The sequence below is a fragment of the Balaenoptera physalus genome, assembly GCF_965194825.1.
Source record: "Balaenoptera physalus genome assembly, chromosome: 13".
In the NCBI taxonomy this organism is placed as follows: Eukaryota; Metazoa; Chordata; class Mammalia; order Artiodactyla; family Balaenopteridae; genus Balaenoptera; species Balaenoptera physalus.
In genome coordinates, this window is record NC_138892.1 from 107,079,850 (window position 1) to 107,104,806 (window position 24,957).

A 24,957-nucleotide genomic window follows, 5' to 3' on the forward strand; every position below is an offset into this window, starting at 1 on the left:
ATGATTATTCCACACAGGTTGTGCTCATTTCTTGTTAATTTTATCCCAAAGAATTTTATATTAATTTGTTGCTACTGTCAATGGGGTCTTCTTATTGGAGACTATTTGTATATACGAAGGTTACTGATTTCTCGGGCTGCCTTTGAATCCACTTAAAAGCAAACAGTCTTCAGCCTACTAAAAGCCAATAAAGATTGCATTTCTCCTGCACTTCTGTTTGACGGAAGGAACGGCGCCAAGTCCGTCTCAGTGCGCAGGTCCCCACCGTGGAACTTAAGCAAGTGTGCATCACAGGGAGACAGGACTCACCTTTGTGTATTCGTCCTTGGCCTTGGAGAGCATGCGCAAGATGTCTGCCTCCTTGCCCTCTCCCGAGCTGAGGCTCACGGGGGACGCTCCCACTACCGCTCCACGGTGGGCTTTCAACTGCTCGTACTGAGCGAGGCTAGAAAATCAGAAGGGAAATCCACACCAGAAAAGCCAATTCAACACAACCGGTTTTTGAAACTATCCAGTTCTCACCCAGTTGTTTTTATCTTGTTATAATCATGTTAGACATAAGACTGCTGGAACCGAAAGAAGAAAAATGGGAGTTGAGGTCCTGAGTACACTGACCACACGTACACCTCTAGAGTGGGGTGGGCCACCCCCGCCCAGGTCTGTTCTGTACAGAAAGTTAATGATACATGGCCTGTGGCAGCTGTCACACAGCCAGGGCAGGGCTGAGCAGCTGGGATGGAGACCGGTTGGCCTTGCAAGGCCGAAAGTATTCACTACTGGTCTTTCTCAGAAAAAGTGTGCCAACTCCTCACTGACAGCAGTAGAAAGGAATCATGTGTCGCTGAGGAAACCCAACTTAGGGTTCTCAAACCCCGGGCAAACCGCACGGCAAATCGGGCGTCTGCCCCTGGTTCCAAAGGGCCTTGAAGTCAAAGCGCGACTGATTCCAGCCCCTCGAATCCTGTGGTTTAGAAACAGAGCGAAGATTCCACCCCAGGAGAGGGGTACGAAAACAGAGCAGTGAGCAGCGCCGTCTGTTTTCCTGAAAACAACACAGAAGGGAGGCCAGATCGCTCCTCCGTGCTACAGCGAGGCTGAGAGGAATACTGCTCCCCGCGTGGGCTCTGACCGCAGCTCACGCGCCTTCATAATTGCCGCGAAGGAGACCTGAGGACTCAGTGAGACGTTCAGTTCTAAGTGGGGACAGGCAGGGAATCCACACACATCGGCGGCTTGTTGCTCACCAGCGATCAGTTCCCAGCCCCGGCTGTGAAGGAATCACCGGAGAATCTGACAGTCTTTACGCGGCCTCTTGGCTGGGCAACAGGGTGTTTTTTAATCTGCATGAAATCCTGGTATTATCATCCATCGCACAGTTTACAATAACATGGGTGTTCTAGGAACTCGCTGTTATGGTGGTAAATACCAGTTTGAACACACTTAATCACCACCTGCAGCTTGAGCCAGTTACCTGAAATTGGCTCTCACAAGCTAGGCTTTTCAGAAATCAATCTTATTTATAAAAAAGTACTCCCCACATTCCATATTTTGGGGTCACTTTTTAGCCATTTCCTTGACCCGGGATTTAAAATTGAAAAATGGTTCTTTTGCAGACGGAGCTGCTCTGTCGAATCTGCGCTGGTGGCGGCCAGACCCTGTGTTCGGCCGAGTCCAGTCCTGGGTCAGATCCAGCACGTGCAGGAAACTCATTTCCTTCTGAGGCTCTAAACCATCTGCATAAGCGCAGGGAAATAACTGCCTCCCAGTGAGCAGGCCTGGGGCTCAGGAACCGGTGAAAGGGGTCGATGGCTCCCAGAGGAGACAGCCTGCTCACCCGGGCCTCCTCTCAGGGTCCTCAGGGGGGCAAGAGCGGGACAGGCAGACAGTCATTTCAGTTTCCCCCAGTGCAGACTGGGGTGAATCACAGGGCCTCGTGAGATTAACAAAAAAAGAGACCAGTAACAGAGAGAGAGAGAGAGACAGAGAGAGGGGCTGTCTACTGATCACTAAACTAGTATTAGCTCTGATACTCCCAAAGGAACTGAAAATACAGACTCTCCGAAGCCCTCGCAGGGTCAGAAGGGAGGGAGGTCTGAGCCCCACGGGCAGACTTCAGGGCAGGAAGGATGTGGGCACCCCAGAGAATCTGGGGCAGCCTTTTAGAAGGGCTCTGAATGTTCCCTTCACTGAGATATACTGATAACTTTTCAAGGGAAAAAGCTGCTAATTTACAAAGGAGGATAATATTAAGGAAAACTGCCATCTGGAAAAATTCATATTACAGATTCTTCACACGTGCAGAAAAAAAAATGAGGGGAACCCTTCTACATAATAAATCTTACCTAGTGGAAATGTAAAACATTGTCATTTATGTTTATTTTTCATTTATTAAGTAATAGTGAATGTGTTCCTAACCATGGTGAAAAGGACTGCTGTCAGAGACATGCCCTGTTTAGATTACAGTGTAGCTACGTACACTTAGAAATACAAAGCACCAGGTCCTGACAAATACTCAGCCCGCAGCACTTACTTTTTCATAAGCTCTGCAATTCTTTGGCATTCTTCCTTGTCGTAAAACCAAATTCCATAAATGGACACTGCAAAAAACACATCAAACCAATTATGAGCATCTTCAAAACTACAAAATGGAAAGAAATTCACTTTCCATCTTGAGGGAAATACATACTTCTTGAATAAATGAAACCAGTCACTGGAGTTCAAGCTTGAAAACCTCGCACTGGGGCTTTTTAGGCCCACAGAGAACACACACATGTGCACACACACACAGACACACACTGAAGTATGTTGTCCTTAAAAATACAGCACCTGAACACAACAGGCACGTGGCGAATGCTTCTTAAATGGATGAACAGACTGAAAACGGGCCTCGACTCTAAGCTCCAGCTCTGAAACATCACTGCCGCCACAGGCCCGGCACACACTCACACACACTCCGTCTTCTTTGTTAAGTATCGGAAACCTGAAGCACAAATTAGGCCTGGAAGCCTCCCTCCCTTCCCCTTCTCCCAGGAAGGTGTTAGTAACTGAAAGATTGGCTTTGAAAGCCCTAAGTGAGGACACGGTGCAGGAAAAACAAAATTCAGTAATAAATCTCCGACTCCAAAGTGTCTGCACGTAATATTTACAACTGTTGAAAGATGAGGTACAACTCTGACTGAATGATTTAGCAGTGAAAGAACAATGTGGCGTAATATAGCTGCTATTGATTGATTTAACAATTTTCAAACAAATTGTATACCTTAATATGTGCCTGTCTAGGTCATTTTTATAGCAAAGGCTAAACAGGTCCAAAATACATTTATAAATATCTAGTTGAGGATCTGGTGGTATTAATCATATAAACAATACACTAACTATATATACATGTTAAAAAAAACTTCACTGAAATAGCTGCCATGTTATGACAGGGCGATGAAAACCAACATATTTTTAAAAGAAATTATTTTTAAAATTTAAACTTACAAAATATTTAATTATATGAATATAATTTGGTCATTAAAACAGCTGTGTTATTTTGACAACTTTTCCCCCCACTCACCTGACCAATGACTTGGTGGGCGTTTCTGCTTCTTGTTAGTCAAGATTCAGAAATCAAAGGGTACAGGAGATTTCGTTTTAGTGCTGTGTTAAGCAGATGTCTTTAAAAGGACCCTATAAATTTGAACTATCAACTTGCCAATAGGGGGCAATGGCGTCAACTCCTTGTGTGATGCCTGCACCAGGAATCTTTATCTTACCTGTGTGTGCAGGGGGAGGGGGGCAGCTTTTTCTTGATGGAACCATTGTGTCCTCTTAGAAATACACACACATACTCCTCTTTGATACATGGATACTCTGGAAAAAAGAACGTCTGAGTTCTAAAGCCTATGCGCTGAGAGCCTTAATATCAAAAAGAAATTCTTTCATCTCAAGATCATTAAGCGAGTCTCTGAGAACTTGATTCCAGGCTGTTCCCGGTCCATCAACCCTAATCCCCAGCGCCAGCTGCCCCAACAGCTTCCCACACGCCGACCCACCTGCTCTGTGCTCCCCTGAGCCAGAGTGGATCGGATCACCGACATTCAGCGACTAAAAAATCTGAAGACGTTGTATGTTTTGGAGGCTTTCATCCTCGTTACAAAACCAGGATCCTGCTCTATTCTTTGGTTAGAGTGAAAACATCCTTTCCTTGGAGATGGAATTTTCCCAAACTATCAAAGCAGGAAAGAGGTAACAGGGGAGAGGAACACACAACCAAGAAATTCGAAGCCCGCTAGCAGGGGAAGAACAGCCTTTTGTGTCTCTTCAGTAGAACATATAAGTAGAAACATTTTGGGTGCCATTTTTGGGGGATGCTACACATTTGTGGCATTTGACATAAGGAACTAGGTTCTCATAAGGACTGGATGCCAAGGAAACTGCTGGTATAAATAGAAAAGCGGTTTGACGATGTTATTACTACGAGAAACTGAAATGCAGATGGAGGGGGTAGGTGCTGTGAACACATCTTTCAGGTGTTGCAGGGGAGGAAGGGAAGCTGGGTCTGCAGCCTCACTGAGACGTTGTGGAGGTTTCCTTAGGACCTGGCCGTTTATCTCTAAAGCGACGTGACCTTAAAATTAAAATGGGGTCATTTTGAAACAGTTCTTTTCACCCCAGTTAATATGCAGTTTGAATGTACAATTTAAATAGTCAAGGAGGAGAAACAGATTTACCAACAGTCCTGGCTCCTGAGAGCAAGGCAAGATAACGAGTAGAACTGGGCCTAACTTTTTCTCCTTAAAATAGTTTCACAGAGAGGGCCACATTCCTCCGCGGCTCCCGCCTCTCAGGCGCACGTTCCCAGCCGGGACGAGCCTATCTCTATCCTGAACGAGGGGCACTGGAGCAGCTGGTGGTGACCATGCAAACCAGAGCCTGTCACCGTCAGGGAGGTGAGGTGCTGATGGGTGGACAGAACCCTCACGTCTCACCCCCAGTTTTCCTGGGCGGCCACGGGGCGAGGCCGGCCTGGGCGGGCAGCGGGCGCCGCAGGGAAGAAAGAAGAAGGCCAGGTTGAAAAGGACCGGAGAAGGTGGTGTGGTTCTGGCATTCTCAAACCTGAAGTGATCGCCGTCACCTGACACGGGGCACAGCCTCGCGGAGCGCCGAGACGGGACCAGCAGAGATGTTCTGAGTGCTCCGGGACCCGCCATGCTGCGAGCCTTCCTCCCACCCACCACGCCTGGGTACCGGCCGCTGCCCAGCCGGCCCGCCGAGATCCAGGTGGGCTTTAAGGGCACTGTGGTGTGTGAGACTCAGCTCAGCTGTTCCTACATCACTCTTGGAGGTAAGAAACCCCACAGTGGAGCAAAGAATAGGAAGACCCTGAACTGCCTAATGATGCCCACATGTGACTCCCCGCGCTAAGAACACGTTTGGGGGCAATCTTCTTCCTGTTGATGAACACAGGACTTCAATAGCAGAGCTGTGAAATTCTGCCTAAAATTGCCCTGTCCTGGTTTACATCATGCTTTGGAGATTTGGGGTTGAAAAAAGCAATGTTTGAGGCAACAGGCAATGTACCATCGCCTGGTCATATCTGTTGAAACACCAGCTATTAACATCTTCTATTTCCCTCTTAATTCTGCAAGAAAGATTAGGAAAGCAAAATTTCCATGTTAGATTTCATGTCTGAATATTGTAGGTACAACAGACATGAGAGAGAGCAAGCTGATGGTATTCGATACAAATATTTTCTTCTTTTTGAATGTCTCTAGCAGCAAAATCCAAAGTTGATCAAATTTTAAGAGGCTAGTTGAGAGGGTCACAGAGGGAACGGCAAATGTCCTTGATGCGCCTTCATTAGGAAACCTCTGATTCTCATTAGCATGGTGTATGAGTTCATTCTGGAAGTTCTCTGGGGATTTACCTCTCTAGTTTATGTTTTAACAAATATTTCTATAAATCTCTTCTTTTAAGACATTTGTCATTTGTTCCATATTTGACTTCAAATACCTTTCAACTCCAAATCATGAAGGTGGCTTGCAATCTTTTTTTTTTATTACTATAATTTTTTAAAGAAATTATTTTATTTATTTATTTTATTTTTGGCTGCATTGGGTCTTCGTTGCTGGGCGCGGGCTTTCTCTAGTTGTGGCGAGCGGGGGCTACTCTTTGTTGAGGTGCACGGGCTTCTCATTGCGGTGGCTTCTCTTGTTGCGGAGCACGGGCTCTAGGCGTGCGGGCTTCAGTAGTTGCAGCACATGGTCTCAGTAGTTGTGGCTCGCGGGCTCTAGAGCTCAGGCTCAGTAGTTGTGGCGCACGGGCTTAGTTGCTCTGCGGCATGTGGGATCTTCCCCGACCAGGGCTCGAACCCGTGTCCCCTGCATTGGCAGGTGGATTCTTAACCACTGCGCCACCAGGGAAGCCTCGGCTTGAAATCTTTTAGCAATACTCATGCTACTATTTGTGCAACTTTAAAATACAAGGCCTATCTCCATACAGTTAGGAAGCAGATAAGACATAACTGCATAGGTGAAGTTATGTAGGCAGGATAAGGGTGTCTGACTCAGTAATGCTCTCCTCCCCGCTCCCCAACCCATCCCGCCCTCACTCTCTTTAAAAATAATCTCAGTAATTTCTCTCAGAAGGATAGGAAATATATATTTCTTTAGTCAGTAGGCAGCAAAGAAGGCATTTAAGTTCTCTCTGTTCACTAGGAAAGCCATGGAAACCTGGCAGTGTAAATTACACAAACCTCTTCTGGGCACTTAAGGATAAGCCAAAAATCTCCAAATTCCTTCAAACCCCATTCTTTTCATGAAGTCTTTCTCAAATGAGTGGAATAATAATCCCAGTGGAAGGACCAAGAACATGTGATCACATGTTTGGTGTAGACACTCGTTTTTGAGACTTTGCTCGAATACAGAATTCCTAGTGCCATTTACCCCATTCCAGTTTTTGTAGCTTGACCCCACGGATGGTGACTGGTGACTGGCATTTGGTTGTAAGCACACACACACAGCTACTATCCTACCGAAAGATCGCAAGATAGTTAAGCAATTAGACGGTGAAAGGCATGAAGTGTCAGAGCTGGAGGTTAGGCGCAGGTGAACCACAGGTTCAAACACTTTCTTCACTAGTGAGGAGGGTGGTCTCTCTCTCATGGCCACAGTCATGTTTCCTGGTTCAATCTGTTTCCATAAAATACGCCCCTCCCCCAGCCTTACAAACGAAATACATAAAGTGTGCAAACGATTTTCATGTTTGAATGATTTGTAGGCTTGGTTACAAGAGATGCGAATCCATCTTGTTTAACCTAAGGTTCACGTGAACTCTCAAAAGGTCCCAAGGAAGGATGGAAGGGAGGGAGGGAGGAAGGAGGAAGGGCATGCGAGAAGCGGGGTGTCTGAGGGCAGGGGATGCGAGGCCAGCTTTGGCATCCACAGCTGGGAGGGAAAGAGGCTGCGCCTGGCTGCTCTGTGCTGACCTGGTACTTCTACCCCATTCGGAACGCTTTGCACCAAAAATGCATTCCTCCGGCATGTTCTTTAATGCCTTTAAAGTAACGTTCTTTCATTCACCTTCTGCCTCAGCTTCACTGACCAAACACGGACACGATCTTGTAAAACAAAACCTTCGCTGGCCCCCGAGAGTCTACATAGCACTGTTATCTTTGGCCCCTGGTCTGGTTCTTTTCATGTGACATAGTTTAACTGCACCTCACAAATCAGTGGTCCCATGATCTCCAAATACTGGAAGGTTCACAGCAGATGGGAAGCAGCTTCTCTTTTATGCGTGACTAATACTCATGAACATTTTGGGGGAAACAGTAGAAAACCTAAACAAATACTGTGAAGTAAGAACAGCCTCCCTCTTGCTAAATAAATTAACTTCCTTACAAAGTTAATGCCATAAACAGTAACAGAAGCAGCCTCTGTACTAGAGCATTGCACTAATTTGGATCAAATTAATATTAATCTCCAACTATAAATGAGAATTTATTATCTCCAAAGAAAAAGATGGATTTATCTTTCAAAAAAGTTTTCATTTCTAACAAATGCATGTTATGTCTTTAGACCTTCCAAGTCTCCACAGAGGGCTTTATCCTCCCAAAATGGAAATCTTAAAGTCTGCTACTGCCCTCAGGTTCATGAAAGGTCACGTGGGATCTTCTCCATTATATACTAACTCCCTAATTTTATTTATTTCAGGGGAAAATTGCTTTAGTCTAGGAGTTTCAACAGAGTGAATAAACATTAAAAAAAAATTAGGAAGCAGAAAAAGTCGCAGGTAATAATAAAAATAAATAGGAACAACTGATTCCATTTTGTTGGTCATTTAAACTTATATTTTCATTTGCCCATATCTTGCTGGTTAATCCCCAAATCTCCCAGGAGTCAAATAACAAGCGTGGGCTCCTGAGGTGTCTTCTCTCCCTGAGCCCTTGTCCTTCAAGACTCCTCTAGGGGGAAACAGTCTCAAGTGTTTCTTTGCTCCCATACTTTTTCACACATCCTTGGACTTTAAATTAAAAAAAAAAAAAAAGCATATGTCATAACTAAGTGTTTACCGAACTGCTCCCCCACTAGACCTGAGCTCCTGGAGGGCGGGACTTGAATGCATAATGACCAGCAAGTGGCACGTTCAACAGGTATTTGCTGAGTTGAGCTGAAATCCAAGATGTCAGGATCTTGTACCATCTTACGTGATGGTTGCCACTATTCTGGCTTAACTAAACGTCACAGTCTAGATGTGCTAGGTCCTCCCCAGGGACCGACTACAACTTACCCGGGGCTCACAGCACAGGGTTTCCTGACGTCATCCCTTTTATTCTCCTGACCTCACTCAGAATTTGCTTCAAACATCTGATAATCTTAGGCATAAGTTATGTTGATGGGACTTTGTCATCAGCTCCCTAGGACTGTACATTCTATTGATCCAGCACTGCGTGGGCACTGACGTTCTCATTTTCTGTGTGTTTATTATTCTAACAATGCTACCACAGACCAGTCTTCCTGATGGAGTACCTGTCAGGCATCGGCAACTAAGAGCTCAAAGAATGCAATTAATCTGCAAAAATCACGTGCATTTCTCTTCAGAGTATGAGTAACAGTACTTTATCTGGCAGAAAACACACTTATTCGTATTCCAGTCATGTCTGATGATAGTACTCTGAAGCTTACACATACAAGTACCTAAATTATCTTAAAAACATAAGACTTATATGCAATGTCAGTTATTCCAGCAACACACTGAAAATGTGTTACCTGGAGTGAATCTCAATATAGCAAAATAAGTCTTGTCTCAGAGAACTGTAGTTTCTGAGAAATATATGTTTAAGGTAAACATAAAACAGAGTATTTCTATAGGTCAAAAACTTGTTCCAATGACAAACAGACTTCCTCATATTTGAATCAGGTTATTTAATCAAGTGTTTACTAGTTATAGGAATAGCTTTGCTGAAGTACACTAACTATAAAAATACATGATCACTGAAAAATTTCTAAGATTTTACACGGCAGTGGTTTAGCAAAAGGGACCCTAATGCTACTTCGTGATTGGGAGAAAGTGAGTCGGACTTTCTGTACTTTGCTTTTTTATTTTAAAATTAATTAATTAATTTATTTTTATGGCCGTGTTGGGTCTTCGTTTCTGTGCGAGGGCTTTCTCTAGTTGTGGCAAGTGGGGGCCACTCTTCATCGCGGTGCGCGGGCCTCTCACCATCGCGGCCTCTCTTGTTGCGGAGCACAGGCTCCAGACGCGCAGACTCAGTTATTGTGGGTCACGGGCCCAGCCGCTCCGCGGCATGTGGGATCTTCCCAGACCAGGGCTCGAACCCGTGTCCCCTGCATTGGCAGGCAGACTCTCAACCACTGCGCCACCAGGGAAGCCCAAGTTTCTGTACTTTTTTCATTTCGACCTTAATCTATAATTGTGGAAGTAGCAGACCCCACTTTTCCCAAAGGCCTTTCTGTTATAAATAGTTGAATCATGGTTTGGTTCTACTATTAAATTAGAGCTCTAAGGCTGAATAGAGGATAATTCTAACATCAGTTCTTGCCTAAAATTGTTTTCTTTCTCCAAAACCCATAAGAACATGAAAAAATTATAATTTGTCCTTCTGTGGGTTAAGAAGTAATAACCCAATAGTTTTAAATCGATTATTTGAAACTACTAAGTGATTTCTGGACAAAAATCAGTAACATAAAAAATAGACTCTAAGAGAACAGACACGAACACTCAATATAGCCACACGCAGGGCACTGTGTTAGGCAAACTAAAAGACGCTTCACTCGTTAAGCATTTCAGAAAATGTTTGGAATCCAGTTTTTCTCTGCCAAGATTTAGACTTCCAGCATGTCAAGCTGGGCTCTCAAAAACAAATGATAAAATACAGTCATCTCCAAACCACAAATGAAGTGCATGAATCCAAATAGCATTACTATGCAGATGTTTCCTCGGTAAAGTCGAGAACGTTAAGTCTCTATGGTTCAGGATAAAATAAAAGTGACCTCTCCTTAATTTCACTCTCACATCGTGTCTGTACGTCACCTTATGTGACGCTGTCACATGGTCCTCCTCATCTACGCATGCCAGATCGCTAAGTTAAGTAAGTTCCGAGATGACAGCTTTTCCGTGTGAAGGTCCTATCTGCAGTGAGTCCCCTAACCCTAAAGGGTGAGGTGTGAAGGCCGTGTGGACCGGGCAGTCCGGGCGAGGGCGGCACTGTGGACCCGGAGAGCGTGTGTGCTCCAAGGAGCTGTCAGGTATCACAACGCAACACACAGAAACACAAAAACCCAAAGTGAGAGTTTGCTTTCCATGAGGCTTTTCAGAGCCTTCTTGAATTGCCAGAAGGCCAGTTCTTTAGATAAACAGTCTCCTTTAGAGTTCAGATCTCTTCCTTTCAGCATGAGCTGAATACTGACGAGAGAACAGAAAAGCAATTCTGGGTTTAAGGTCAGAGTGACAGGTGTCACCACGCACGTCCCCGCAGATGTGCAGCCCTTTATCACATATGAAAACACATCAGCTCCTGAGCAATGGTTTGTAGAAAATAGGTCAGTGTTTCAGTTAGAATGGCAAAGGAGGCTTACAGACACAGATGCGGTGACCACAGTATAATTTTAAAATTCCTCCTTTCTAAGAAGCACAGACTGAGGTGGTACAGCACCCCTGAAGGCCGCCCCTAGCCGCTGCCCTCACACACAGGAACCAGCCTGCCGATCAGGCACAGGTCACCTGTTCTGATTGGAGCGAAATGTGAAATTCCTCGTCTCCTACCCCACACCCATGTGATCTGAAGGAGTTTAAGGATCTTGTCTCCCTGCGCAGGTCCTGAACTGAAGGACACTCTGTTGTTATTCCTGCAAATACTAAGATTCTGTCTAGCAAGAGTGTCAAGTATTTTTAGCCATACAATTACTTTTAAGATATTTTTGGACTCTAGGAGGGCTTCAGGAGTTCAATCTACAAACCCTAAAATTGTATGTGAAATGGTGTGCACATGTGCAGACAGACGTTTTTGGAGGTGGGGCGGTACAAAGCATAGCCCCCCCAAAACAATGCCTGGCACACAGCAGGAAAACAAGACATATTTGAGGGAGTGGGGAAGGGGGGCAGGCAGGCAGGAAGCTTATCAGATTCTCAAAGGGGTCTGTGACCCCAAAAGGTTAAGAACGACTATTTGAGGCTATCAACATACCAGCAAATATCTCGAAATAGAAAAATAAACTCGCAATTATCTGTGGGCAGATAACTTGGCTTTCATTTCCTTAGTAATAAATTTACACAGGGGACACTTTTAACCTTTCAAATTGCTTTTGTAATAATTGCTTGAACTGATTCCAAGGTTAAGATAACAGAGGATAAAGTCTCAAGGTCTTAGAATTTGTTGGACTGCAAGAGCTTTTACTCCTCCCGGCGGCCTGAAGCCAAGGAGAGGGTGACAGCACAGGGAACCCTGAGCGTCCTTGGCCACGCGCTCAGCTTCGGCCACGGCTCCAGGAGCTTGAGGTGGCATTTTTGTTTCAGTCTCTATCATGAACTCGGGGAGAGGGAGGAATTTTGGGAAAGCTGGGCAACTTTGTGGCTCTTTCTCGATCACCCCAAGCAGAACATCTTCAAAGCTGGACAAAAACATCAGACCTATGTACGTAAATAACAACTCTAGAATTAATACATAAATGATTTGGAAATTACTTTAAGTACACTGTACCTATCTGTTTCTTATGCAGATCTGTTCATTTTCTGTGTTTATTTGGTACCACAGAATACAAATAAAATGTAAGATGTGGTCTCTGCCCACAAGGGGCCTGTAATGTATTACTCATGCCACCGCTTTCTGCATAGTCTAGGTAATCAATAACCAACTCATTAATGGTAGCATAATGCAAGAGCAAACGTTTCACAAAATGCATTCTTAATGAGTAATGCTGCTTCCAAATTACGACCTCTTTGTTTGCAAATTTGACTTTCTCACTGCTATTATTTTTTATGGGTATGTATAGGTACATTTCAACTGGAGCTTTGGAAGAAATTAAAGCATACACCTCCTAATATGTTCTGTAAGAGCCGTCAAGAAGAGACCTATGGTTATATTTTAAATCTTACTGTTTCCTATACATACTGTTCTAGGGAAAGGACTGTAGACTAAGGAAAGGAAAATTGACTTTAAAAAAAAATTGACTCTTAAGAAAGAAGTGGAAAGTTAAATCCTTCTACTCAGGAAAAGATTAAGTTGTGTAGGTTTTCATATTTGTAGCAAAAGGAAACCTTTCCTCTCAGAAACACATGGAGAAAGCAGATGTCCCAGGCCAGAGGAAAGGGGGCAGGGTCTTTCTAACGATCTGAAAACTAGAAATGCAAAATAAACCATTCCCATCACCTCAGATTACTTAAAACTTTCAGCTGAATTCAAGTTACACAATAGGCTTTGGTATCATGTTGGTTTAAAGTCCTGAAGATGTGTTTTATTAAGGTTGTTGTATTTTAATTTGAGGAAGCAAGATACAAAAGTGAGAAAAGTTAGCATCCATCTCATCAACTTAGAAGAGGAGATCAGGGTTAGATGAAAGAGTAGATAAGAAACACCAGGATAAAGAAGAGAGTAACAAGTTATACTTGAATACTGATTTCCTTAACATCTTCTTTTATAAGGCTCAATTATGCCTACTTTTCAAAACTGAGAAGTACTCTATATATTATTGCTTAAATAATATATTTAAATATAGTAATATTTAACGGAACTTAAAGCATTGTGTTCAATGAGCTCTGACAATAAACTCTCACATAACCAATCACCCAAAACAAGATATAAAATATTTTCATCACCCTTTTTCAGTCAACACCTGCACCACTTCTACCACCAACTCCAGCAGAGACAACCATTTTCTGACTTCTATCAGGATAGATTAGTTTTGCGTTTTTCTTAGACTTCACAGAAATGGGATCAAACGGTATATACGTTTTTGGTGAATGGCTTCTTTTGCTTAGCATAATGTTTTTGAGATTCATGTTGTTGAATATATCAGGAGCTCATTCCTTTTTATTGCTAAGTAGGATTCCACTGTATGAATCTACCAAATTTGTTTATCCATTTACTTATTATGGACATTTGGGTTATTACCAGCTTTTTTTTTTTTTTTAACATCTTTACTGGAGTATAACAAAGTGAATCAGCTATACATATACATACATCCCCATATCCCCTCCCTCTTGCGTCTCCCTCCCACCCTCCCTATCCCACCCCTCTAGGTGGTCACAAAGCACCGAGCTGATCTCCCTGTGCTATGCGGCTTCTTCCCACTAGCTATCTATTTTACATTTTATTACCCGCATTTTAAAATAAATGTTCATAGCAGTTCTACTTATAATAGCCCCAAGCTGGAAACAACCAAAATGCCATCAACAGGTGAATGAATAAACAACCATGAAATATTACTCATTAATAAAAAGGAAAGAACTATTGATATATAAACATGAATGAATCTCAAGGTTGTTACACTGAGTGAGAGACCAAAAGTGAGTACTTAACTCAGAGAAAGACAAATATCATATGATATCACTTATATGTGGAATCTAAAAAAAGGGTACAAATGATCTTATCTACAAAACAGAAATAGAGTAACAGATGTAGAAAACAAACTTATGGCTACCAGAGGGTAAGGGGCGGAGAGATAAATTGGGAGACTGGGACTGACATATACACACTACTATATATAAAATAGATAATAAGGACCTACTGTCTAGCACAAGGAACTCTACTCAATACTCTGTAATGGCCTATATGGGAAAAGAATCTAAAGGAGTGGATATATGTATATGTATAACTGATTCACTTTGCTGTACACCTAAAACTAACACAACATTGTAAATCAACTAGACTCCAATAAAATTTTTTTTAGAAGTGAGTACTTACAGGATGGTTCCACTTTTTAAAATTGCGGTATAGTTGATTTATAATATTACATAAGTTTCAGGTGTACAACATAGTGATTCACAATTTTTAAAGGTTATACTCCATTTATACTTATTATAAAATATTGGCATATTCCCTGTACTGTATAATATATCCTTATGGCTTATTTATTTTATACATAGTAGTTTGTACCTCTTAATCCCCTACTCCTATCTTGCCCCTCCCCCTTTCCCTCTCCCCACTGGTAACCACTAGTTTGTTCTCTGTATCTGTGAGTCGGTTTCTGTTTTGTTATACTCACTAGTTTTATTTTGTAGATTCCAAATGTAAGTGATATCATACAGTATTTTTCTGTCTGACTTATTTCACTTAGCAAAATGCCCTCTAAATCCATCCATGTTGCTGCAAATGGCAAGATTTCATTCTTTTTTAAGGCTGAGTAATATTGCATTGTGTGTGTGTGTGTGTGTGTGTATATATATTTATATGTATACACATATATAAAACACCACATCTTCTTTATCCAGTAATCTGCTGATGAACACTTGGGTTGCCTCCGTATCTTGGCTACTGTAAGTAATGCTGCCATGAACATTGGGGGGTTGTGTATCGTTTCAAATTAGTGTTTTTGTTTCCTTTAGATATATACCCAGAGGTGGAACTGCTGGGTCATACCATAGTTTATTTTTTAGTTTTTTGAGAAACCTCTATAATATTTTCCACATTGGCTGCACCAATTTACATTCCCACCAATAGTGCACAAAGGGTTCCCTTTTCTCCACATCCTCACCAACACTTATCTCTTGTCTTTTTGATAATCGCCATTCAGACAGGTGTGAGGTGATATCTCACCATGGTTTTGATTTGCATTTCTCTGACGAGTAACAATGTTGAGCATCTTTTCATGTACATCTTGGCCATCTGTATGTCTTCTTTGGAAAAATGTCTATTCAGGTCTTCTGCCCATTTTTAATCAAGTTGTTGGTTTTCTATCAAGAAAAGTTGTATGAGCTGTTTATATATTTTAGATATTAACCCCTTATTAGCCATACCATTTGCGAATATTTTCTCCCATTCAGTAGTCTGCCTTTTTGTTTTGTTGATGGTTTCTTTTCCTGTGCAAAAGCTTTTCAGTTGAATTAGGTTCCATTTGTTTATTTTTGCTTTTGTTTCCTTTGCCTTAGGAAACAGATCCAAAAAAATGTTGCTATGATTTATGTCAAAGAGTGTTCTGCCCATTATTTTTCTCTAGGATTTTTAAGGTTTCTAGTCTTACATTTAGGTCTTTAATCCATTTTGAGTTTATTTTTGTATATGATGTTAGAGAATGTTCTAATTTCATACTTTTACATGTAGCTGTCCAGTTTTCCCAGGACCACTTATTAAAGAGACTGTCTTTTCTCCATTGTATATTCTCACCTCCTTTGTCATAGATTAATTGACCATAAGTGCTTGGGTTTATTTCTGAGATTTCTATCCTGTTCCATTGATCTATGTGTCTGTCTTTGTGCCAGCACCATAATGTTTTGATTACTGTAGCTCTGTAGTAAAGTCTGAAGCCAGGGAGCATGATTCCTCCAGCTCTGTTCTTCTTTCTCAAGATTGTTTTGGCTATTTGGGGTCTTTTGTATTCCCATACAAATTTAAAAATTATTTCTTCTAGTTCTGTAAAAATGCCATTGGTATTTTGATAGGGATTGCATTGAATCTGTAGACTGCCTTGGGTAGTATGGTCATTTTAACAATATTATTTTTTCCAATCCACGAACACAGTGTATCTTGCCATCTGTTTCTGTTGTTTTCAATTTCTTTCATCAGTGTCTTACAGTTTTCCAAGTACAGTTCTTTTACCTCCTTAGGAGGTTTATTCCTAGGTATTTTATTCTTTTTGATGTGATTGTTTCCTTAATTTCTCTTTCTGACAGCTTGTTGTTAGTGTATAGTGCAACAGATTTCTGTATATTAATTTTGTATCTTATTCTGCAACTTTACTGAATTCACTGATGGACTCTAGTAGTTTTTTTTTTGGTGGTGTCTTTAGGATTTTCTTTGTATAGTATCACGTCATCTGCAGTGACAGTTTTACTTATTCCTTTCCAGTTTGGATTCCCTTTATTTCTTTTTCTTGTCTGATTGCTATGGCTAGGACTTCCGATACTGTGTTGAATAAAAGTGGTGAGAGTGGGCATCCTTGTTGTGTTCCTGATCTTAGAGGAAATGCTTTCAGCTTTTCACTGCTGAGTATGACGTTGGCTGTGGGCTTATCATATATGGCCTTTATTCTGTTCAGTTCTCTCTATACCAACTTTCTGGAAAGTCTTTATCATAAATGGATGTTGAATTTTGTCAAAAGCCTTTTCTGCATCTATTGAGATGACTGTAATGTTTTTTTCTAAAAATAAATTTATTTATTTATTTTTGGCTGTGTTGGGTCTGTTGCTGCATGTGGGCTTTCTCTAGTTGTGGTGAGCAGGGGCTACTCTTCGTTGCGGTGTGCAGGCTTCTCATTGCGGTGGCTTCTCTTGTTGCGGAGCATGGGCTCTAGGCTTGAGGGCTTCCGTAGTTGTGGCACACGGGCTCAGTAGTTGTGGCTCATGGGCTTAGTTGCTCTGTGGCATGTGGGATCTTCCCAAACCAGGGATTGAACCCGTGTCCCCTGCATTGGCAGGTGGATTCTTTTTTTTTTAATTAATTAATTAATTAATTTATTTATTTATTTATTTATTTATTTATGGCTGTGTTGGGTCTTCGTTTCTGTGCGAGGGCTTTCTCTAGTTGCGGCAAGCGGGGGCCACTCCTCATCGCGGTGCGCGGGCCTCTCACTATCGCGGCCTCTCTTGTTGCGGAGCACGGGCTCCAGACGCGCAGGCTCAGCAGCTGTGGCTCACGGGCCTAGTTGCTCCACGGCATGTGGGATCTTCCCAGACCAGGGCTCGAACCCGTGTCCCCTGCATTGCCAGGCAGATTCTCAACCACTGCGCCACCAGGGAAGCCCCGGCAGGTGGATTCTTAACTGCTGTGCCACCAGGGAAGTCCCGACCATAATGTTTTTATTCTTCAATTTCTACAAGTCAAATCAATGTGATACACCTCATTAACAAATTGAAGAATTGGGGATTTACTTTAAGTACATTGTACCTCTCTATTTCTTATGCAGATCTGTTCATTTTCTGTGTTTATTTGGTACCACAGAATACAAATAAAATATAATATGTGGTCTCTGCCCACAAGGGGCCTGTAATCTATTACTCATGCCACTGCTTTCTTCATAGTCTAGGTAATCAATAACCAACTCATTAATGGTAGTATAATGCAAGAGCAAACGTTTCACAAAATGCATTCTTAGTGAGCAATGTTGCTTCCAAATTATGACCTATCTTTATTTGCAAATTTGATTTTCTCACTGCTATTATCCTATAATGAATAAAATTACAATGAGAATTTGTGTAAAAGTATTTGTGTGAACATATGTTTTCACTTCTCTTAAGTAAATACCTGTAAGTGGAACTTGCTGGGTCATATGATAATTATGTTTAAGTATATAAGAAATTGCCAAACAATTCTCCAAAGGGGCTGCACCATGTTTTCCTCCTACCAGCAATGTATGAGAGCTTCAGATGCTCCACATCCTCATTAAAACTTGGTAATGCCAGTCTTTTATTTATTTATTTATTTGGTTGCACCAGATCTTAGTTGCAGCAGGTAGGCTCCTTTAGTTGTGGCTCACGAGCTCCTTAGTTGAGGCTTGCTGGTTCCTTAGTTGTGGCAGGCGGGCTCCTTAGTTGGGGCAGGCAGGCTCCTTAGTTGCAGCTCATGGGCTCCTTAGTGGCGGCATGCGAACTCTCAGTTGCGGCATGCATGTGGGATCCAGTTCCCCAGCCAGGGATCGAACCCGGGCCCCCTGCATTGGGAGCGCGAGTCCCAACCACTGCACTACCAGGGAAGTCCCCAGTAATGTCAGTCTTTTAAATTTAACCATTCTAGTAAATTATGTGGTGTTCTTATGCTTGTTTTAATTTACATATCCCTCCAATGTCCAATAAGCATATGAGAAAGTGCTCAACACAATTATGGCAAAATGCAAATTAAAACCACAGTGAGATATCACTTCAGAACTCCCAGAACAGCTCAAATTAAAAGGAGTAACAATATCCAGTGTTGACAAGGATATGGAACAATGGATTTTCATACATCACTGCAGGGAGTATAAATGGGCGCAACTTTAGAAAACTGTCCAGCAGTATCCACAGAGCTATACAAACCCCTACACTGTACATGAGGTGTTTGTATAAACCCCAAACAAATAAGTGCATATATCCACCAAAACACATGAGCCAGAATGTTCATGGCAACTTTACTCACGATAGTTCAAGACCAGAAATAACTCAGATACCATCAATGGAGAATGGATTAGTAGACTGCAATGTGCTGATCCTATGGTGTACTGCACAATACACATGGATAACTTCTGCTGGACACAACGACGTGGAAGTCCCTGATGAGTACATTGAACATCTCTTTATTGGCTATCTGTGTATCTTCTTTTGTAAAGCATCTGTTACATATTTTGCCAATTTTTAAACTGGATTGTTTATCTTCCTGAGTTCTAAGAGTTATTTATATATTCTGGATATAAGTACTATGTCAGATGTGTGTGTGCGCGCGCATGTGTGTGTACAGTGAATGTTTTTTCCCAGTCTGTGGCTTGCATTTTCATTTTCCTAAAGGTAATACACCTTTAGGTATAGAACAGACGTTTTTAATTTGATGGAAGTTTACTTTTATTTTTTTAATAAATTTATTTATTTATTTTGGCTGTGTTGGGTCTTTGCTGCTGCTCACGGCTTTCTCTAGTTGCGGTGAGTGGGGGCTACTCTTTGTTGTGGTGCATGGGCTTCTCATTGCGGTGGCTTCTCTTGTTGCAGAGCACGGGCTCTAGGCACTCGGGCTTCAGTAGTTGGGGCGTGCAGGCTCAGTAGCTGTGGCTTGCAGGCTCTAGCAGGCTCAGTAGTTGTGGCGCACAGGCTTAGTTGCTCCATGGCATGGCAGGTGAATTCTTAACCACTGAGCCACCAGGGAAGTCCGGAAGTTTACTTTTGATGAGGTACAATTTATCATTTTTTTTTCTTTTATGGTAAATGTTCATAAGATTCTATTCAAATCTAGTGTTTGGTGATACTACCTGTTTTTAAACATTTTCAATAAGGAGTTACATTTTAGTTGCTTCTACAAAAAATGGAAAAAAAGGATTTATTATTTAATTCTCAGATAAAATAACTATAGCATAAGCCTTACTGTTTAAACCACACGGCCATGGTTTAGCAGGGCCACTGCAAAACAGGGACATGATCTCTGTTCCTGTAACATAATTAAAATACCAACTTGGTAGTAGTAAACAAACTTCTTAAATATCAAATCAGAATAGCTCCATAAAAGTAAATCAATTTGAAAGAAATATTCTATAAAATGTTTTGTAGAACTTAGTTTTATAAAGTTTTCACAGAGATGAAACTGATGTTTTCCCACATTATATATCCTTTCCTAGAACTATTAAATTTCTCAGGATGAGGATATATGGTATTCTCACAACTTGCAATTATTATATTTCTAGGAACTTTTAGGTAAATGCAACTAATATCTGTATAAAATCAGCCTTGAGGAGCAGAGTAATTCCTCTGTAGGCTGCTAAAATTATTTAGTATTTTCTACCCAGGAACCACACGGCGTTTAAGGTTTTGCTTATTGTTGGTTGGCTTATGCCCCCAAAGAAAAAAGATTGAAGATACAGTAGTGAAAATTTTGGTTAAGCTTTATTGGTTGCCTTGATTAAAGAAACCTAATAAAAAACAACTCATTGCAAATATTTAACTGTACACACTTAATGCAAGGATTTAAGTGCTGAAGGGAAGTAGAGAGATACCTTGCCTTGAAGGGGCTTGTGCTCTGATAGAGAAACTAGGACAAATATTATATATACGGTAAAACGTAAGTACTATGAAGTGCCTGTTGTTCTAGCTCAGCATTTAGCATATTAGTGTGAACATATATATTTGTAAATCTGTCTTTTGTGCTAGGATAGCAAACTATCAGAGGGAAGGGATGCGTTTTATTCATTACTGAACTCCTCCAACCCAGCACAGAATCAGTATCAATAGGCAAGCAGTCAATAAACACTAGGAAAGTCAAAATGGGAGAGGTATATGCTGCAGTGAGAAGTCAGAACTAGAGACAGAGGATGACAACACCAGGGAGATGTCAAGTTTCGGTTGCTTTTGAAATATGAGTAGAATGTATCTGGTAGAGATTGGTTAGGGTGAGGAAAAGAATTCAAGGGAAAAAAAGGACCATGTTTAAAAGCACAGAGATTAAAAAATTTAAAAGTATTCTAGGAAAGCACATATTTGTGTTTGGTTAGAACAGAGGTTAAGTATACAGCAGTCACATCGACCTGTCCAGACAGGTAAACTGGGACCCGACTACAGCAAGCTTAACTGTCAGGTGAGAAAGTCTACCTGGTGGGCATTTAAGATTCTGAGCAGAAAAATGACAATCAGACTTGTGCTTTAGGAAGATAAATCTAGCAGCGGGTTTGTACGGAAGGGATAAGCCAGATGCAAATTATATGGCAAGTGGTTCAATTTGTTAATATTTCTTTTATTGTGGTAAAATTTTAAATAGCATGAAATTTACTATTTTAACTATTTCTAAGTGTACAGTTCTGTGGCTTTAAGTACATTCACAATGTTGCACAACCATCACCACCGACTCCAGAACTTTTTCCATCACCCCAGACTTAAAACTCTGTACCCATTAAACAAGAACTCCCCATTCTCCCCTCCCCCAGTCCCTGGTAATCACTATTCTACATTCTGTCTTTATGAATTTGACTATTCTAGGTACCTCATGTAAGTGAACCATACAATACTTGTCCTTTTGTGACTGGCTTATTTCACTTAGCATAATACCTTAAAGGTTCATCTATGCTGTAGCATGTATCAGAATTCCCTTCTTTCTTAAGGTTGAATAATACTCCAATGTATGTATATACCATATTCTGTTCATCCAATCATCTATCAATGAATTTCAGTTGTTTCCACCTTTTGGCTCTTGTGAATAATGCTGCTATGAACATTATTTTGCTAGTATTTTGTTGAGGATTTTTTATATTTATATTCACCAGGGATACTGGTCTTTAATTTTCTTGTAATGTCTTTGCCTTGTTTTGGTCTCAGGATAATGTTGCTCTCATAAAATGACTTGGGTTCTTCCCGCTCCTATTTTCTGGAAGAGACTGCAGAATTGGTATTATTTCTTCCTTGAATGTCTGGTAGAATTCACCAGTGAAATTGTCTGGGCCTGGAGTTCTCTTTGTTAGAAAGCTTTTAACTACAAATTTGATTTCTTTGATAGATATGGGACTATTCAGGTTATTTATTCCTGAGTACGATTTGGTGATTTCTGTTTTTCAAGGAATTAGTCCATTTCATCTAAGTTGTCAAACTTATGGGCATGGGGTGGTTCACAGTATTTCCCTCGTCCTTTCAGTGTCCATGGAGACCCCGCTCTCATTCCTGACACCGCTCATTTGCATCCCCTCTCTCTCTCTTTTTTTCCCTTGATCAGTCTGGCCAGGCGTTTAGGTTTATCAGTTTTACTCTTTCCAAAGAACCAGCTTTGGGTTTCACCGATTTTCTCTACTCTCTCTTTTATTTCACTGATTTCTGCTCTTATTTATTTATTTATTTTTATAAATTTATTTATTTATTTTTAGCTGTGTTGGGTCTTTGTTTCTGTGCGAGGGCTTTCTCTAGTTGCAGCGAGTGGGGGCCACTCTTCATTGCTGTGCGCGGGCCTCTCACTATCGTGGCCTCTCTTGTTGCGGAGCACAGGCTCCAGACACGCAGGCTCAGTAGTTGTGGCTCACGGGCCCAGTTGCTCCGCGGCATGTGGGATCTTCCCAGACCAGGGCTCGAACCCGTGTCCCCTGCATTGGCAGGCAGATTCTCAACCACTGCGCCACCAGGGAAGCCCTCTGCTCTTATTTTTGATTTCCTTCCTTCTGCTTGCTTTGGGTTTACTTTGCTCTTCTCTTTCTAGTTTCTTAAGGTGGAACCTGAATTACTCGTTTGAGACCTTTCCCCTTTCCTAAGTATTTGACGCTATAAATTTCCCCCTAAGCCCAACTTCAGTTGCATCTGACATGTATTTTCACCTTTATTCAGCTCATTTTCTAATTTTCCTCCCTCTTTGACACATGGGTTATTTTAGAAGTGTGTTGTTTAATTTCAAAATATTTGGGGATGTTCCAGATATCTTCCTGTTACTGATTTCTAGTTCAATTCCTTTGTGGTCAGAGAGCATACTTTGTTTGATTTCCATTTCTTTAAAAATTTTAAGGTTTTTTTAATGACCCATGATAAAGTTGACCTTGGGTACTGTCCCATGAGCACTTACAAAGAGGCTGTATTCTGCTGTGGCTGGGTGGAATGTTCGATAAATGTCAATTACACCAAGTGAGTTGACAGTGTTGTTCAAGTCTTCCACAGCCTTGCTGTTTTGTTTATTCTATCAATTATAGAAAGTGGAATAGACACACGCACACACACACATATGTATATTCTTTTTCAGATTCTTTTCCATTATAGGTTATTACAGAATATTGAGTATAGTTCCCAGTGCTATATACAGCAGGTCCTTGTTGCTTATGTATTTTATATATAGTAGTGTGTGTATGTTACTCCCAAATGGCTTTCTTTTAATTAGCATTTCCATGGTTTGTCTCCCCTGTTTTTTGCTGTTGGTACCTCCTTCCTTGCTTTCTTTTGGATTATGTAAAATTTTTTTAGTATTCAATTTTATCTATTGGTTCTCTCTCTGTTTTCTTTTTTTTAGTGGCTGCTCTAGGAATCACACTATACATATCTAACTTTTCAGAGCCTTACAAAAGGCTTTACAACTATACAGGTCCCTGTCCTCTTCCCCTTAACCTTTCAGTTGTCACATGTCCCATCTATCTACAATGAACCCCTCCTATAACTTTTGCCTTCGATCGTCACTTGCGTTTTAAAGAATCTGAGGGTAGAAAAAATAAATCTACTCTCCTGACCCATGTTTCTACTACTTCTGTTGCTCCTCCTTCATCCCGAGGCCCCAACCTCCCTTTGGTATCACTTCCCTTCAGTCTGAAGAACTTCTTTTAGCATTTGCTTTAGAGCAGGTCTGCTGACAAAAAAGGACTGTAGATTTTCCTTTATCTGAGAGTACCTTTATTTTACCTCCCTTCCTAAGGAACATTTTCACTGGAGACAGAATTCTAGGTTGATTCGGCACTGTCTTCCAGACTCCAAGAGAAATCTGTAGTCATTCAAGGCATTGTTCTCCTGTATGTATCATTTCTGGTTGCTTTCAAGGTTTTTTGTTTGTTTTTTAAAGTCTGTTTTTCAGCAGTTTGATTATGATATTTATGGGCATGGTTTTCTTTGGGTTTATCCTGTTTGGGGTTTACTGAGTTTCTTGAATCCATACATTTGTGTCTCACCAAATTTGGAAAGTTTTCAGCTATTATTTCTTCAAATACTTTTTTTACACCGGTCTTTTTCTCCTTTTATGGGACTCCAGTGACACAAATTCAGACCTTTTGTTACAGCCCCACAGGTCTGTGAGGCTTTTTTTTTTAATCTTTTTCCTGTACACTCTTCAGGTTGGATAATATCTATTGATGGGTCTTCAAGTTCACTGACTCTTCTTTCCCCTGCCATCTCTATTCTGCTATCAAAGCCACTCACTGGGTACTCTATTATTCAGTTCCGAATGTTCCCTTTGGTTTTTTTACACTATTTCTCTGCTGAGAATTTCCATCTTTCCATTCATTTCTGAGGACTCCATTCTATCTCACAGGGCACAGTAATAGTAACAGCCTTAAAGCCACTGTCCTGTAACTCCAGCATGTGGGTCATCTCTGGGTGGCCATCTGCTGACTGACTTTCCCAGTGAGAGTTGTCAGATTTTCCCAGTTCTTTGTATGAGTAGTAATTCTGTGTTATATCTTGGACATCTTGATGATGTTGTGAGACTCTGAGTCTTCTGAAAACCCACCGAAGAGTGTTGATTTTGTTTAGAAGGCGATCAATTTGTTCAGATTTAGACAGGACGCTCCATCCTGCCTTTTGTGGGCAACGGTTCCCATGTCAGCTCCATTTTCAGAGCTGTGTCTGCCCCGTGCATACACCTCTCAGGTGTTGGTCTGGAGCTGGGTGGTTGTCTACACTGTGGGTTAGTTCTCAAAGCCTCGGCTATGCTTCTTTGGCTCTGTTACATGTATGTGATACTCACGGGTGAGACCAGCACCCATGTCAGTTCCCATACAGAATCAGGGGATCTCCTCATCCAGCTCTCTCTCCAGCTCACGGGGGCCCTTCTCCCCAGTCTTCAGGCCACAAAGTCAGGGTTTCTCTCAGAGTTTAGCTTCTCACACTGTCAGACGGTCTGCGTAGCTTGGGCTACTCACTGGGTGAGGCAAAGAAATATCAACTGCACTCTTGAGACCACAGGAG

General features: G+C 41.5%; 2 protein-coding genes and 1 long non-coding RNA gene across 15 annotated transcripts in view; 2 read left to right on the top strand and 1 right to left on the bottom strand.

Moving 5' to 3' along the window:
* The window catches only part of DCP1B (decapping mRNA 1B), a 54,428-nt gene that overhangs the window by 12,298 nt on the left and 17,173 nt on the right, over positions 1 to 24,957 (bottom strand). For all 3 annotated transcript variants that reach the window (XM_082422125.1, XM_082422126.1, XM_082422124.1), the window contains exons 4-5: positions 2,531 to 2,597; positions 310 to 445 (exon numbers count right to left, since the gene is read on the bottom strand). In XM_082422125.1, coding sequence (XP_082278251.1) covers positions 310 to 445; positions 2,531 to 2,597 — 203 coding nt within the window. The remainder of the gene's footprint in view (positions 1 to 309; positions 446 to 2,530; positions 2,598 to 24,957) is intronic.
* The window catches only part of CACNA1C (calcium voltage-gated channel subunit alpha1 C), a 559,192-nt gene continuing 536,838 nt past the window's right edge, over positions 2,604 to 24,957 (top strand). For all 11 annotated transcript variants that reach the window (XM_082422029.1, XM_082422051.1, XM_082422040.1 and 8 more), the window contains exon 1: positions 2,604 to 5,329. In XM_082422029.1, coding sequence (XP_082278155.1) covers positions 5,194 to 5,329 — 136 coding nt within the window. In that variant the 5' untranslated portion in view covers positions 2,604 to 5,193. The remainder of the gene's footprint in view (positions 5,330 to 24,957) is intronic.
* On the top strand, positions 10,131 to 24,075 carry LOC309641751. The gene is made up of 3 exons (XR_014252753.1): positions 10,131 to 17,072; positions 17,406 to 18,155; positions 18,200 to 24,075. It is a non-coding gene; the product is annotated as an uncharacterized lncRNA (long non-coding RNA).